Raw genomic sequence first — 15,078 nt, forward strand, 5'->3', positions numbered from 1 at the left:
ATTAAAACAGTATAGATTAACTGGGAAGAAAGCACTTAATCCTGTGCATAGGAAAAGAGCAGAACTGTGGAAGGGCTACTCGTGGATGCTTAAACTATTTTAGGGTTAAACGTTTTTAGCGCAATAGGCAATTTAAGTGCTAGTTCTTCCTACCTGAAAGCCCTGTACAAAATGTGTTGGGACTCTCCCAGCTCTGTGCAGTGCACTTGTGTGCTTATTGCAGTTCACGGACAGAGCTGAATTAAAATTACTTAGCTTTTTAACTTACTCACCTTCACCTCCCCTCCACGCCCCTCTCCCGCCCACCGGTAATTTCTCTAATGATTAAACTGTTTCCTTGCAGAGGAAGGTAATGCCTACATGGCAGTGATAGTACCCTGCGATGTTGCCTGTACACTCCTGAGCTCCTTCCAAATTAATCAGTACTGGTATTGTGTAGTGGGCATGGAACTCAGAAAGTAGGGTAAATTGGTTCATGATCAGCTTGCTCTAGAAAATACAGAGCAGTAACAAGCCATTAGATAATGTTAATATCTAGCTGGTGTTAAGAGTCACCTAAACAGTAAGGGTGTTGGGAACTGGGGTTGTTTAGTCTGGAGAAGAGGAGGCTGAGGGGAGACCTCATGGCCCTCTCCAACTCCCTGAAAGGAGGGTGCAGAGAGGGGGGATGAGTCTCTTGAGCCAAGGACCCAGCGGCAGGCCAAGAGGGAATGGCCTCAAGCTGCGCCAGGGCAGGGTCAGACTGGCTCTTAGGAAGGATTTCTTTGCAGAAGGGGTTGTTGGGCGTTGGAATGGGCTGCCCAGGGCAGGGGGGGAGTCCCCATCCCTGGAGGGGTTGAAGAGTCGGGTTGAGCCAGCGCTGAGGGATCTGGTGGAGTTGGGAACGGTCAGGGTGAGGTTCATGGTTGGACTGGAGGAGCTTCAAGGGCTTTTCCAACCTGAACGCTTCAGTGAGTCTGTGATTCTGTGGCGAGTCTGTGCTGCAGAGATACCCGAGCAAGTATGGGTGTTGTATATAGAGTATTTTACCACTTCAGCTTTCCTTATGGGGCATTGCATCCTTGGAATTAGGTTTCTTTTATGTAAATTATATCCTCTGTAGATTGTTCCATTAAGACTCTGGGAAATGCAGTGGTTGCTCTCTCCCTATAGAAAACAACCTGTAAAAAGCTTAAAAATACTAAAGCAACCTCAGCTCTTGTGTTCACCAGCCAGGTAGTCAGAGGTATTTTGGTAGGGCTTCCGTTCTAGTTAAGTTTGTTTTTACTGACAGGTATGTTTTCAGCAGGTTTAGCTCCTGCTGCCTTTGTCCCCAATCCATACATCATCAGCGCCGCCCCACCGGGAACAGATCCGTACGCAGCCGGACTGGCCGCAGCTGCAACGTTAGGTGAGATGCTTCCAGTTGTCTGTGTATCCGTGACTGTTTTCTGTACCAAAACCGCTCTTGAGTCTGTGATTGTGGAAATGAAATATTAACATATTGTAATTCCTGTGGATAATTGTATATCAGGAAGTTGAAACAATTTGTCTTGAGAACGCTGTTTTCTGCAGATGAAATGTGATAATTCTTGTATAACACTTGCTATGGACTCTCTTTCTGTTGAGGATAAACAAGCAGAGAAAATCTGAAATGAACCACTTGCAGACATGAATGTTGCTGCATGTTTGGGGTTTTTTGGTAACTGACAGTAGTGAGAGATACCTTTGAAAATGTACTTACTAAATGCTAGAAAGATGGAGGATGTGTTTTCCTGCCAGGAAAGTTGTATCTCATTGCTGTTTAGCTTGATTTACTGTAGTACATCCTGCAAATGATCTCCTTCCCTTTTGCCAGAGTCTGTGAAGAAGTTACGCTTTTTAGGTTCTCTAGGTAAAAACATCCCATATCTGCTGTGAGGCTTAGGCTATGAATATGCAGTTTTCCAGATGGCAAGTAAAGATGGTGGCTCTTGTCTTTGCGCAAGATCTTTCTCCCAAACGTTCATGTATCAGTTTCCAAATTCTTGCCAACTGTCATAGCCAAAATTGTTGTATCTTGAGATGACAGCTCGGTAAAACAGCTTATCAGGCAGTGTGAAGAACACATTGTACGTTGAACTTTTGCTGCGTATGCCATAAAGTTCTTGCCTAAGCATTGAGGACAAAGGAAGGAGGTACTTTCAGAAAAACATTCTTATAACGATGCTTTTCTTTCCGTGAGCCACCGGGAGTGGAAGACTTCTGCATTTTAAATAAAAACGGCTTAGTTCAGAGTAGTGGTGATTTTTAGCGGAGCCCGCACACTGTTGCCACGCTCTGCTTACAAGTTGTATACTTGCTGCAAGCCTCTTCCACTGTGGGATAGCTTGTACCGAATCAAAACCATAAAATGTTGGTTGTACGTGAATATAGCGCTCTGCCAGTGTTGTGGTTTGGTACGACAGCTCTTACATAACCACTGCTTAGCTTTTAAGCTTTGAGGCCTGTATCAGGTCAAGCTCTGAAATGGGATTTCAGCAACTGTTACCCAGTTGGACGGCATTTTTAGTGGGTCATATCGAAGTATGTAAAGAATAAAGATTATAATTTGAAGACAGGCTTTGGACTTTTTGACTGTTGTGAATTTTCCATGCTGATTGCATAATAACAATACAAGATTAAGTTTAGGTAACAACATGTTGTTGGCAAACAAATGACTCTGATTAAATGGAAGAAAGCCAAGAGCTAGAGTACAAGGATATTTCTAATAGCCCAGGAGTTGATAAACTATCATGTGATGATGAACGTGTGGCAGTGAATGAATGACCTGAACTCTTGGTGGCAAATACAGGGAGGAAACTTCATTCAGGATGTAGCGGGGAAGAAGTGCTAGAGCAGCAGCAATTCCAGTTACAGTCGTAAGAGGTGCTTTGTAAATGAATGCTGTAAAAACAGCCTTTTTGCATCACTTCAGCGCTTCTAAAGCTAGTGCTTATTCTTTGGTAACACGCTGAAGTTCAGTGGAGCAGGAGGTCAGCATCTTGATTTCATAGAAAGACCACATGTAACTGCTGCCAGATTTCTAGGAAACGGCAAGCGTGTTTGCAACAACTTTTTTTTTTTCTTTCCTTAGCAGTATTAAAGCTGCCTGAATATCTGATTAGGGCCTTATAAATTTGAACTGGAAATAACATACCCCAGCATACCTAAAGCATCCCGAAACTTGGCATCAGGATCTCTGCTTGAATAATTTTTAAACTGTGACTCTTGAAGGCAAAACAAAAGAATGTGTAATGTGCTGCAATGTTACACCGCTGAGAAATATGAGTTACTTCATCCATCTCATTAGTTTTGGACACTAACAGCTAGAAATGGCAATATAACAAACTTCACTCCTTGTTGATGTTTGTTTTAAGAAAATCACCTTTTCTGTCTAGACTCAAGTAGTTTTGAAAGCCTTTTCTCTGTAATAACCACTTGCAGCCCTGAAGGGGCGTGGGGCAATTTAGGAGTTACGTGTAAAGTCAGAAGGGCCTCCCTGATGCCTGTGGGAGTGTTAGATTGGGAGGACTTGGAGAAGTTTGAGATGGAAGAAATGAGTTTAGAGATGTTGGTAGTCTATTGCTCACAGTTAGAGTGGAGGGAAAACTTTTGTGTGTTTTTATGCCGGAGATAATTCTGTCAATTAAGATTCTGCCGTTACGGCAGCTTTTTTGTGATTGAAAGACTGTCAGCCCGGTGATAATATTCTTTTCTTCCCAACAATAGTAGCATTTTAAAGAACAAATTTGAATGCGGAGGGAAGGGCTTCCTAGACTCAAGAAAAAAATCACTTGTAAGTTTTAACTATGGGGAAGATACTGCTCTTTTTAAAAAGTGTTGTGAAATTGCCTTCTATCATTTGAGAAAGATGTCACTCAGTGAAGAGAAATCTTGCCTTTTGTAAGACAAGTTGGGAAATGTTGATTCCCTCTGAGGTGGTGCGTTACAGGTAGAAAAGTGTTTCTGCTCTTTGTAGAGAAGTGGATGCTGGAATAATCTGCATACAGGAAAAACACAGTGCGCCTAGACTGAAGGTAGCGTGGGGTTGGATGTGTCTGCACTGTGCTTCTCAAGCTTGGGTTTCTGACAAGCCTCATCCCCTGGGTGCTGCCCCGTGTCCCAGCTCAGAGCTGGCGGCAGGCAGGGATGCACGCCCGTGCTGCCCGGGACCGGGCTGGGGGAGCTGGCTCTTCCCCGGCTGCCTGGGGCCCGCTGTCGTGCAGGGGTGCCTCTCCTGGATCGGCGCAGCAGGGGCTGCGTGGGGCTGCACCGGAGCCGTTTGAGTTCAGCTCTTTCTCACCCCCATCCCTAAGAAGACACCGCTCCAGGGATATCTGCCGTACTGATAACTGTGGAGTGATGAGCTCACGAGTCACTAGTATTTGATAAAGTTGGTATTCACAGCCTTGCGTTTTCAGACGTGAGGTTCTTGAGGCTGGTTATGCTGGTGACTACTAAGTCCTCATCCTTGGCAAGAGGGGCTGGCTGTTCCTGTGGAGAGCAGGTATGGCTTCTGCTCACAGAGATTAAAAGTAAAAATTTTGTTGTGAACACACTTACAGATGGATTTGCTAATGTTTCTTGAAAGGAATATTTGTGGGTGTCTGTGGCCAATGTGTGAGACATAGTAGTGGGAATATTTGATTTCAAAGAGACTAGAATGTGCCTTCTCATGTATGTGTGGCTTTAATAAGTGTAAAAGCAGGTGCAATATCTCCTGAAGTAAAGAAACACTCTGTGTTTTTTTGTAAGTCTGGCAATGATGGCACACTTGCCCTCGCTGAGAACACTGTTCAATAATGAGCCTCGCCATGTGTTCAGATGAGCTGAGCCAGACTTGCAGCTCTTTTAAGCCCAGCTGCCTGCAAACTTCAAAGACTTTGTGTCTGTTCTTTTAAACACCTAAGGCTTTTGCAGATCTGATGAGCAACCTCTAACTAGGAAAAGAAACCCATCTAGACTGTGCTTGTTTGATAATTAGAACTGAGATTAAAATAACCCAGGGAGATGCCCAAGTTTTGCCCAGATAAAGGGTATTGCAGCAACTTCCAGTAGCCTAGGGACTAACGCAGACTAATGACCTGCAGAAAATGGAGCAGTTGCAACTATTTTCCTGTTGAGTGCAGGAGCACCCTAGCAGTTGGTGTCTGATCTGCATTGACTCAGTACAGACAGGTTATAATCCACTGATTAGCTGTGCTCTGTAACGACTTAGGTCAAGATAGGCAGTGCCATTGTGGGACTGATCCATTTTGTCCAGGTCTCTTAATTTTAGCTACCACTGCTCATGAATTCCCAGGTTGGAAGGTAAGAAACAAGTGGTTGCTGCTCCAGGACAAATCTGGGTGAGACAGACAAGTCACCTTCTCTGACTGGTGGTACACGGTAAATCCTGCAAGGGTGGATTTCACGGCAGAGCTTTAGTGTGAGATACAAATCCGCCTGTTCAGTGTGTATTGCTGAAGTGCCTGGCGTTAACAACAGGCTGCTCGTACCATCTCCCTGCTGTACAGAGAGCTGGGCATGTGTCTTAATGATGCTACAGAATCCTGAATTGGGGAAGTACAGTGGTTCAAACAAAATAATAAAGGAGAGTAACGATTACACTTTTGAAATATTAATTTAATATTCGACATTAAATATGAAATTAATATCTTGGAAGTGTTGCTGAATCTCACCAGCCTGCAGTATTGATGGTGGGAGCAGCGGTTCATCCAGGCTGAGATCCAGACTGCTGCACAGCGGATTGCTTTTGCATTATGTAGTAGCTCATTTGAGGCAAACACATGTTACTGTCTATAAAAACAAAATCAAAAGAAAAAAGGACTTCCTTGTTTTTTTCCCCCTTTGTCATACCCAAGCTTACGCTCCGCGGTGTCTTTTTTGCATCTTCTTTTTTACCATCGCCCCTCGTTTTGGGTGGAATATTTTCTAAGTCTCTTGGGGCAAACGCTCGCAGCCTGTGTTACACTTGTTCTCCTTGCAGTGTCGTACTGTAAGACGTAACTAACGGCAGTACTGAAATATCTTGGTTAGAACTCAAATGCTAACCGCCTCCCCTAAAATAGAAGCTATTTTTATTCCGTGTAAGAACCAAGTGTGTGGTTCAAATTCACGAAAGGCTTGTTTATTCTGCAGTGTCAAATATAACTGTGGCACTCTACCTTAAAAAAGGCTGGCGTGCCATAAGTTACTCCTACTGTGGGGCGGGAACCTGTGGGGTAGGTGATGTATTTGAAACTTCTACTTTTCTGCTGACCTTTCCACAAGATACAGAACAGACATATTAAAAATATTATTGGATTCACATATGTGTTATGTGGTGGGAGGGGACTGTACCATTCAGTGCAGAGCACTTGCTGCTTCCTCAATGTTATGCCAACTAGAATTATTTAAGGATATAGGCTGCCATTCTGCTATCAGCAGATTAAGTGTGCTGTGTTGTAAGACTTGATAAAACACAATGAATCTTCAAAAGTTACGCTTTTTCTGGTGCTCTCCAGGATTTTTTTTTTTTTTAAGCCTCTTAAATTGGAGGAGGAGGATGGAATGTGAAAAGATACAGGATTATACAGCCTCTTTTATGGTGGTTTGTAAATGCAAAGTAGGACTGAGTGGCTAGAAAAATAAGATTTTAAACACTTCAAAATTGATGCCGTCCAGATGCAAAGAATTTTTTTAAAATTTATTGGGGAGCTAAATGATAGATGTTACTGAGCTATGAATGTCAGCTGAGATTGGAAGAGACTTGTGTATCTCTGTGCTTAAACAAGTTTCCTACTCTTTGGTTAGAAATAAAGTTTTGGTCCTTCACTGTAAAATTAGAGCATAACAATAAACCCATGGAATTTCAGCAGGATCACTGGTAGCGGAATTTGACCTCATCCAATAAAATAAAAGTAAGTAAAGATAAAATTTCAGGTCTGACTTCTAAGCTTTTAAAAAATGAATAATACAAATGCCAGAATCCCTCCGTATTTGCAGAGGATTTGAAGTGGATCACCTTGAAATGGGATTTGTTAAACCAAACATGACGAGCAGGTATTTTTGGCGACGGTTTGCTGTGTAACGCTTGTCACGCTACAGAAGCTCACTCTGATTCCCTTCGTGTTGTAGGCCCAGCAGTTGTTCCTCACCAGTACTATGGAGTTACGCCCTGGGGAGTTTATCCTGCCAGTCTCTTCCAGCAGCAAGCTGCCGCGGCTGCCGCTGCAACTAATTCTGCAAATCAGCAGACCACTCAGCAAACCCAGCAGGGCCAACAACAGGTAAGGGGTGGATGCTTTGTGCGTCAAGTCATTTACAGGGAACACAGCAGCTTTGAAGAACCCTGATTTTTATTTTTTTTTTTTTTTAAATGACCACTCCTGACACTCAGTTGTAATTGAGAAGAGCCATTGACCTCTCTTAAAAAAAAGGAGAAGAAACATCCATCCATCTGTGAAGTCATTTATGTCTCACACACAGGGAGGATAGCTCACATACATTTGTGGTGGAGAATTATTGCTTGTTAATGCTTTAGAAAAAAATAATCTAATGGGTTTGTGAACACAGCAGTGCAGTAGCAAACACGTGCCGTTGGCGTGCGAATGGAAATCATCATCTTGCAGTCTGGTTGTGTGCCCAGCACTGCAACTTGAAAGCCGTGGAGATCATGATAACGGGTGTGAAATACTGAATGTCAGTAAGTGTGTTCTTATCTTCAGGGGACTGTCCAGTATAGGGTGCAGTATAGTGCAGTATAGCTTTAGAGGGTCAGAATAACAACAAAATGAATCCGTTTGGTATGCACACGAGGACTTGAAGACAAAAGATGAGGGCAAAAAGAAAACACTGAATTTGCTGTTTTTATAAGGCAAACTGTGCAGCCGTTTTGCTTTAGTGTGCACAAAAATTTGGAGAATTTGACACCTAAAAGGACAAAATTCATAAAGTTAGTGAAGGTTTTTCATGTGATCTGCAGTTACCCATTCAAGTGTGTTAGAGATGAATATTGAGCAGGTATCTGTTGTTTAAATGGTATTCGCTTTTTTGAAAAAAAAAAAAAAAAGGTCACACCATGCTGATAAGGGGAGCTTTTTCCTTACGTATTTTGTAAATGGGATGTGCTTGATGGGGTTTGCACCGTCCACCTCTTCTGTCTTAACCACTTGACAGTGACAGCATATTGGATTATATAGCCTGTACTTTTTCTTCTGTTGAAAATTGTTATGTGTCTTTGTGATGAATCACTGTGCAACTTCTTGTTCAATTTTGTTTGTGTCCCCCCCCCCACCCCCCCCATCCTCCTTGGAGTTTAACTAGGTTAATTTTACTAACTTCAGTTAGGTGAAATAAGCATTTTAAAGGTCTGGTGTTTAATCATAGTTGTACCTCTGATGCCGAAAACACAAATGTGAATCTAGCAACTGCTGGAGCAGAAGGTGAAAACTGAGAGGCTGGTACGAGAATTAATAGGAAACAATAATTTTCTTCCTTTACTATAACAATAAGCCATCACAAATGTTTTACGAAGTTGTATGGGAGTGCAGATTGTTAGCTTGCTATTTAAATCAGCATTTAAAAAAAAATTCCAAACTTTCAGACTAATGATGGTTACTAAACCTGTGTAATTAAGTTAAATGCTAGAAGGATGAGCGGCGTCCCACCAGCCTTGTTCTGGTTCTTGTTCCCCTTGGACACGCGGTGGGATACACTCTACTGTTCTCCTTTCAGGCCTCGGAATGGCCAGTAGGACGGGTGTCAAAGACCAGACTTGGGCTTCTGTTACCTGGCTGGCTCTCCAGCACTGCCCCAGCTAGTTTGTCTCGTATTGCTGGTCCTCGTCTGACATTGGCTTTGGACAGTTTTATCAGCCGCTGTCCCACCGTACTGCCTGCTGTGAAACAAAATGGGTTCGTTACCCCACCGGCTCCTTTCTCATAGCAACACAAAGCCTTCCTTTCTGGTCCTCGTGTGTTTGAGAGAGCAATTATAGAAGATGGCAATTGGCAGCTGAATTGATCAGCTTCTGGTTTGAAAACTAAAGCAAAAACCAGTGTTTGGTAATACTGTAAGGCCTTTTCAGATAATAAAGGCAGTGATGTTTCACACCAGTGATTCTGGGCCAGTGATCAGGAGGAGAACACTTTGCTCCTGACAAAGTTAATCATCAACCCTCCCCACCTGGCAGGTCACAGACAGGAGCGTGTTGAACAGCCCTCCTGCACACACCCGTGTGCACTGTGTGTTAAAGCCATTTATGCTTTGGCATTCAAACTGGGAACCTTTCCCCGTAAGGAAGGTGTGTGCTACGAAAGCTTCTGCAAAACCTTAGGCTATTAAAATAAAAAATATCAATCATCAGTAGGCTTTATAATGTTTTTCATTACTTTTATAGCTGTGAAGTGGGGATTGTGGGTATTGTTTTTAATGCAAACCTTCCATCCGTAAGAGGATACAGTGTGTATTTTTTGGATGAAATTTTTTGAAGAAGCGCTGAGACAAATGTTTTGGAAACGTAGAGCGACGATTATGGACACTTGATTTGTGATGCTTATGACATCTTAATAGCGTATGTATAAAAACCACCAGCGTTTCCCTTCCTGCAGCCTGCCATCCATCGTGTCCCTTCTGTACGGTGCCCTCGCACCACACGTGCTTACCAAGCAGCTGCAGCTTGTGAGACTCCCTAGGCTGAAGAGTTCACGTTCAGGCTTCGACAGCCACAGCAAACTCTGGGGCGCACGTCTAAATTGCTTAACTTCAGGATCCTCTCCCAGTTTCTCAGTGCACTAAGTCATTTTTTCCTTTTAATAATTTTAGCAGGTGACACACACAATGTTACTTTTTGCAACAAGGCATGCTGAGTACCAAAGGATGGCTTTTTTAATAAGCTGACCTCGCTAGTGGGTGCAGATTCTTGCATCACCACTTTGAGTAAAAGGCTTTTGCAAACAAAGCCTGTCACAGGTAATTACAGGAAAGGTCAGTTTGCCATCTTCCCTTTCGAGAGCAACATGTGCTTAAACCACAAGAGCTACATATAAAAGATGGTGTGTGATCTTTGGTCATTATTTCCGATGAGTAAGTGCCATGTCACTGGGTCACTGTTTTCTACGGGGGCTGGCAGCTTGGAAAAACCCATGTCACCCCGTGTCCTCAGCGCCCAGCTCCAGAGTCAGGCTTTTTAAGATTTCTGCTCCAGCGGGGCTTTCAGCGGTGCTTTTGTGGCTTATCTGGGATGGGGCAGGTGGCTTGCAAACACTTCTAACAAAGGGTGAGTATTGAAGGTGTATCAAAAAATGAAAGAGCTCAGATGATGAAGTGCTTCCAGATTGTGCTCAGTAAGCCTGAGAGGGGGGACATCTTATTTAAATTGAGTCTTCTGCATTTACCCGTGGTAGTAGTGTCAAGGCTTGTGGTGGCAAAGGCAGCTCTGTCCTGAGTGAAGGGGAGGGGATGTCCCATGCTAGTTGTGCAAGAACTTCAACCAGATTGCTGCTGATGCTCCTGCAAGCGTCTGGTGACTGTGGCTTGCTCCTGGGTCCCACAATAAACGGATCGATGTTCCTCTGTCTTCTCCAGGTTCTCCGCGGAGGAGCCAGTCAGCGTCCTTTGACCCCAAATCAGAACCAGCAGGGACAGCAGACTGATCCGCTGGTGGCTGCTGCGGCCGTCAATTCTGCCCTTGCCTTTGGACAAGGGCTGGCAGCAGGGATGCCAGGTAGGGGCTCCATGGGAGCTGCAACTTCTCCAGTGCCCAGGGAGATCTAAGAAAATCATATCTTATGTCTCTGCATGGTGTCACGTTTGCCTGACATTCAGCAGTGTTTTGGGGTTTTTTTGTTGTTTTTGTTTTAATCTCTGGGTATAGAAAGCATTCTCGAGAGGCTGTTAGATGTCAACCTACCTACCTGTGCAGCATTTAAGTTGAATCAGGGTTTAGATCCCTGTGCCACAGATGAAAACAAATGTTATCAACTGTATTGCTGTACAGGTGCATTAGTTGCTTGCGTACTCAAAAGAATTGATGGCTCCTATTGGAAGTGGCTTTCAAATTTTTCTGTCGATCATGCTAGCTTATGTGATCTTTATTTTAAAACCTCAGAGATATCTTAGTCCCATTCATTAGCCTCGTCTTTCCATCCCTGCCAGGTGTTTGACTCTAACAGGATAAGGGCTTTCCCCTTCATAATTTCTTCCAGGCAAATACCAGGGGCTTAAAAACAAGGGGAAAAAAAAAAAGCAACACTGATAAGAGGAAGCAGGGTTTTATTGTAATTTATAATTCTGCAAGAGAGGAGCTACTTTATGAATTTTAGCTCTGATCTGTGAGGCTGTATGGTACAAATGCTTTTGATGTTCAGTTATACAGAATATTATTGCAATGGCAAAGGGTAAGCCTAAGTATTTTTTTGAATAACGTATAAGTATGTCCCCCTTACATTCTCAAATGTAGGAGAACAGGATTATTTTAACCTCAGGTCTTCCCCACTGGAAGTGTCACATGGTTGTTACATGGGGGTTTTTTTTGGTTTAAGAAGAATGTTGCTCTGTTAACTTACAAAGTGAACTGTAACATGCATGTTTCCAAGCAATCTGCAGATTTCCTTAAATCTGCATTATTGGGGTTTTGGGAGTTATATTTGTAAAACAAATATTCACCTAGAACAATCTGTGATCCCACTTCGGAGAATCACTTCAATTTTTCCTGGAAGTTTTATTTAACTGTGGAATTATATAGCAAGATACCTAAATAGCTATATACTACTGAAAGTCTGTTGCTTTGTGTATCACCAGCATATTTGATTTAAGAGGTTTTATTTATATATATTAAAGAATGCTTTATGATACTGTGATGCTTTAACCCCAGCTGACAACTAAGCCCCACACAGGCACTTGCTCACTCCCTGCCCTGGTGGGATGGGCGAGAGAATCGGAAGACTAGGCTAGAACTGAGAAAACTCGTGGGTTAAGACAGTTTAATAGGAAAAGCAAAAGCCGTGCACGAGCATAGCAGAACACGGAATTCATTCCCCACTTCCCATCGCAGGAGGTGCTCAGCCATCTCCGGGACAGCCGGGCTCCATCACACGTAACGGTGACTTGGGAAGACAAACGCCATCGCTCCGAACATCCCCCCTTCTTTCTTCGTCCCCCAGCTTTATGTGCTGAGCATGAGGCCATGTGGGCTGGGACATCCCCGGGGTCAGTTGGGGTCGGCTGTCCCGCCTGTGCCCCCTCCCAGCTCCTTGTGCCCCCCCAGCCACTCGCTGGTGGGGTGGGGTGAGAGGCAGGAAAGGCCTTGGCTCTGTGTAAGCCCTGCTCAGCAATAACGAAAACATCCCTGTGCTATCAACACTGTTCTCAGCACACATCCAAAACACAGCCCCACACCAGCTACTAGGAAGGAAATTAACACTATCCCAGCCAAAACCAGCACAGATACATACCTTCAAAAAGATAGAACTTTAAGTTCCACGTCTTGTTTACATGTGTGTGCACACCGAACAACTTCAGCATAAGTGGCAGAGTTGGAAGTGCAGGGTGTTCACCTGTATGGAAAGTCCCAGCACACGTTGTACTTAGAAAAGAAACAGTGCTTTTGTATTTTAAGACCTTTTTTAATCTGTATAACTGAATTTATGCTGAGGGCAATGCTAGTACGGTAGGTTTGGGGAAAAAAAAAAGTCTTCTCTAACCAAAAGTCTTAACAGTATAAAGTTGTAGACTGTTAATGCAGATTTTTATTATTTTTTTCTTCAGGAGAAGCAGAGATGTTGCTGCTTTTTCTTTTTCCATTCAAGTTTTCCTTTAAAAATCCTACTGCACCGTACTTGTCTGGAGATGATTGATCTGCCTTGTGTTGTGTCGCTTGTCACCTTACCTGTGCACCTGTAATCTGCCTCTTCAGGTTACCCAGTGCTGGCTCCTGCTGCTTACTACGACCAAACAGGTGCTCTCGTGGTGAATGCAGGGGCCAGGAACGGCCTGGGGGCCCCCGTCCGTCTGGTAGCCCCCGCTCCAGTCATCATCAGCTCCTCCGCGGCGCAAGCAGGTGAGTCCCAGTCCCATCAAGTGAAAACTCTGCTCCGTCCCCGGCGGAGGGTGGACCTGAAATCCTCTGGGCTCTGCTGGCGATGATGACACACTTGCCCTCACTGAGATCCATTGCGGGGATTGTTGTTGAGAACATCCTCTGTGCTCATGGTGTACTGAGCCTCCAGAACAGCCTCAGAGAGGTAGCATCCCATAAACTATTATTTTGCAGAGTTTCATGACAGTTATTTAAATTTGTCTGCTGGCATCTAGTTTCCCATGGAATAAAAAGCTTTAGCCTGTGTAGAACTCCCAGATGATCACCTTGCGTAAAATGTTACACGCCTGGCCTTTGCCATGAGTTGTTTCGGGTTTTATTGGGGTTCTTTGGGAGTTCAAGGCTTTAAAAGTATTTTTTCAGCCAGAATCTGTGCGTGTAAGCAGTCTTTGCCAGCGTTAGTAACAGGATTATGAAATGGACCTTTTAATTGTTTCCTTGTAGCTCTTATTTATTTTGCTTTTTCTTTTACTTTGGAACTGGCTGAAAAACAAAAGTACTTGGTTTTGATGTTCTTAGCACCACAGGATTGCATTTCATGTGCTAAAGGACAATTTTGCTTATTTCAAAACTGGTGTTTCTTAATGGGGTATTGCTGAGTGCGTGGCTGTATTGATTTGAATCTTAGATCTCAGGAGAAAGGGAAAATATTTGTGTGGTTGATCTATGTAGCTCTAATAATACAAGCAGCAGTAACAACAACCAGGTACTGTTGGTATTCAGTGGCTCTGCAAGACTTGTGGAGCTCGGATGTAAAGAGACCTTATGTGCAGAGTTTGATGTGAAAGGGAGATTTTAATCCTGAGAGGAAAGAAAAAAATCCGTAGTAAATAAAAGGAACCTGCTATGTTTTAACTTCCAAAACTGCTACGAAAATGGATTTTTCAGTCTGTGCTTCCAACTACTTTCTCTCCAGCGGTTGCAGCAGCTGCAGCTTCGGCCAATGGTGCAGCGGGTGGCCTGGCAGGAACAACAAACGGACCATTTCGCCCTCTAGGAACTCAGCAGCCCCAACCCCAGCCCCAGCAGCAGCCCACCAACAACCTGGCATCCAGCTCGTTTTATGGCAACAACTCTCTCAGCAGCAATTCCCAGAGCAGCTCACTCTTTTCTCAGGGCTCTGCCCAGCCTGCCAACACTTCCCTGGGATTTGGAAGCAGCAGCTCTCTTGGTGCCACGCTGGGGTCTGCGCTGGGAGGATTTGGAACAGCAGGTAAGAACAGCAGCTTCTTCGTGGGGAAAAAAAGGAGAGAAGCAGCTTCAAATGCAGCTAGTGGGCTTGTGAGCTGCTGGAGCTGGCACCGGTGCACCGAGCTGCTGAGCCTCCTCCTCATCCCTCTGAGGTTAAATGGAAATTTTCCTTTAGGGACTGTTTTGGCTTTCAAAATCTGCAGTGCTTTGTGATGAAAATTCTTTTAGTAGATGATATAATTAGAAGTACCAAAGTAATTAATTTGTTTTTGTTATACACATTATCAGTCGTCCCCTTGTTGCTACAGGTTTAAGTTTTTAAACAGCTTTGGATTTCCTTGCCTTTACCTGCCTGTGTGTGGTGGAGATACTGGCCTAAGAGGAATTAGCTCCAGAGTGGTATCCATCCGTGTACTAACTCAGAGTAATGGCTAAATAACTTTTTGTGATTTTAAACAAGCTGACCTGAGGTGGTTTCCATGCTTTATTCTGGGAATTGTTTCTTCTGTACACCAAAAAAGAGTCCCTCGTGGTTGCAAGAAACGCTACATACACGGTTTGTTTTGATTTGTTTGTTAGACTGTTGGAGACAAAGATTTTATTTTTTCAGAATAAAACCAAACCAGAAAGATGTTTGTGGGTTGTTTGTTTGGTTTTTTTTCTTAGGTTTGTTTTTTTGAAGTAGAACAATTGTTTTAATTACTGCTTAGTCTGGGAGGTTGTAATTATGTCCTGAACTTTCCTGCTTTCATCAGTGTGAAGGGCAAGTTAAAACATGCCTTTTGAACCTGCTCTGTCAGAAAGGA

The 15,078-nt window shown here is 43.7% G+C and overlaps 1 protein-coding gene and 2 non-coding genes across 16 annotated transcripts in view; all 3 read left to right on the plus strand.

Annotated features, from left to right (window-relative positions):
- PUM1 (pumilio RNA binding family member 1) overlaps positions 1-15,078 on the plus strand; it is a 78,491-nt gene that overhangs the window by 43,189 nt on the left and 20,224 nt on the right. For 10 of the 14 annotated variants that reach the window (XM_074894447.1, XM_074894449.1, XM_074894448.1 and 7 more), the window contains 5 exons: positions 1,274-1,390; positions 7,120-7,271; positions 10,570-10,708; positions 12,899-13,042; positions 13,998-14,294. In XM_074894447.1, coding sequence (XP_074750548.1) covers positions 1,274-1,390; positions 7,120-7,271; positions 10,570-10,708; positions 12,899-13,042; positions 13,998-14,294 — 849 coding nt within the window. The remainder of the gene's footprint in view (positions 1-1,273; positions 1,391-7,119; positions 7,272-10,569; positions 10,709-12,898; positions 13,043-13,997; positions 14,295-15,078) is intronic. The other 4 variants (XM_074894451.1, XM_074894452.1, XM_074894450.1 and 1 more) reach the window with 3 other exon arrangements.
- LOC141954819 (small nucleolar RNA SNORD103/SNORD85) lies at positions 4,756-4,839 on the plus strand. Its single transcript, XR_012632270.1, has one exon. It is a non-coding gene; the product is annotated as a small nucleolar RNA SNORD103/SNORD85 (small nucleolar RNA).
- Positions 13,118-13,209, plus strand: LOC141954821 (small nucleolar RNA SNORD103/SNORD85). Its single transcript, XR_012632272.1, has one exon. It is a non-coding gene; the product is annotated as a small nucleolar RNA SNORD103/SNORD85 (small nucleolar RNA).

This window comes from Strix uralensis, chromosome 25 (genome assembly GCF_047716275.1).
Source record: "Strix uralensis isolate ZFMK-TIS-50842 chromosome 25, bStrUra1, whole genome shotgun sequence".
Taxonomy (NCBI): Eukaryota; Metazoa; Chordata; class Aves; order Strigiformes; family Strigidae; genus Strix; species Strix uralensis.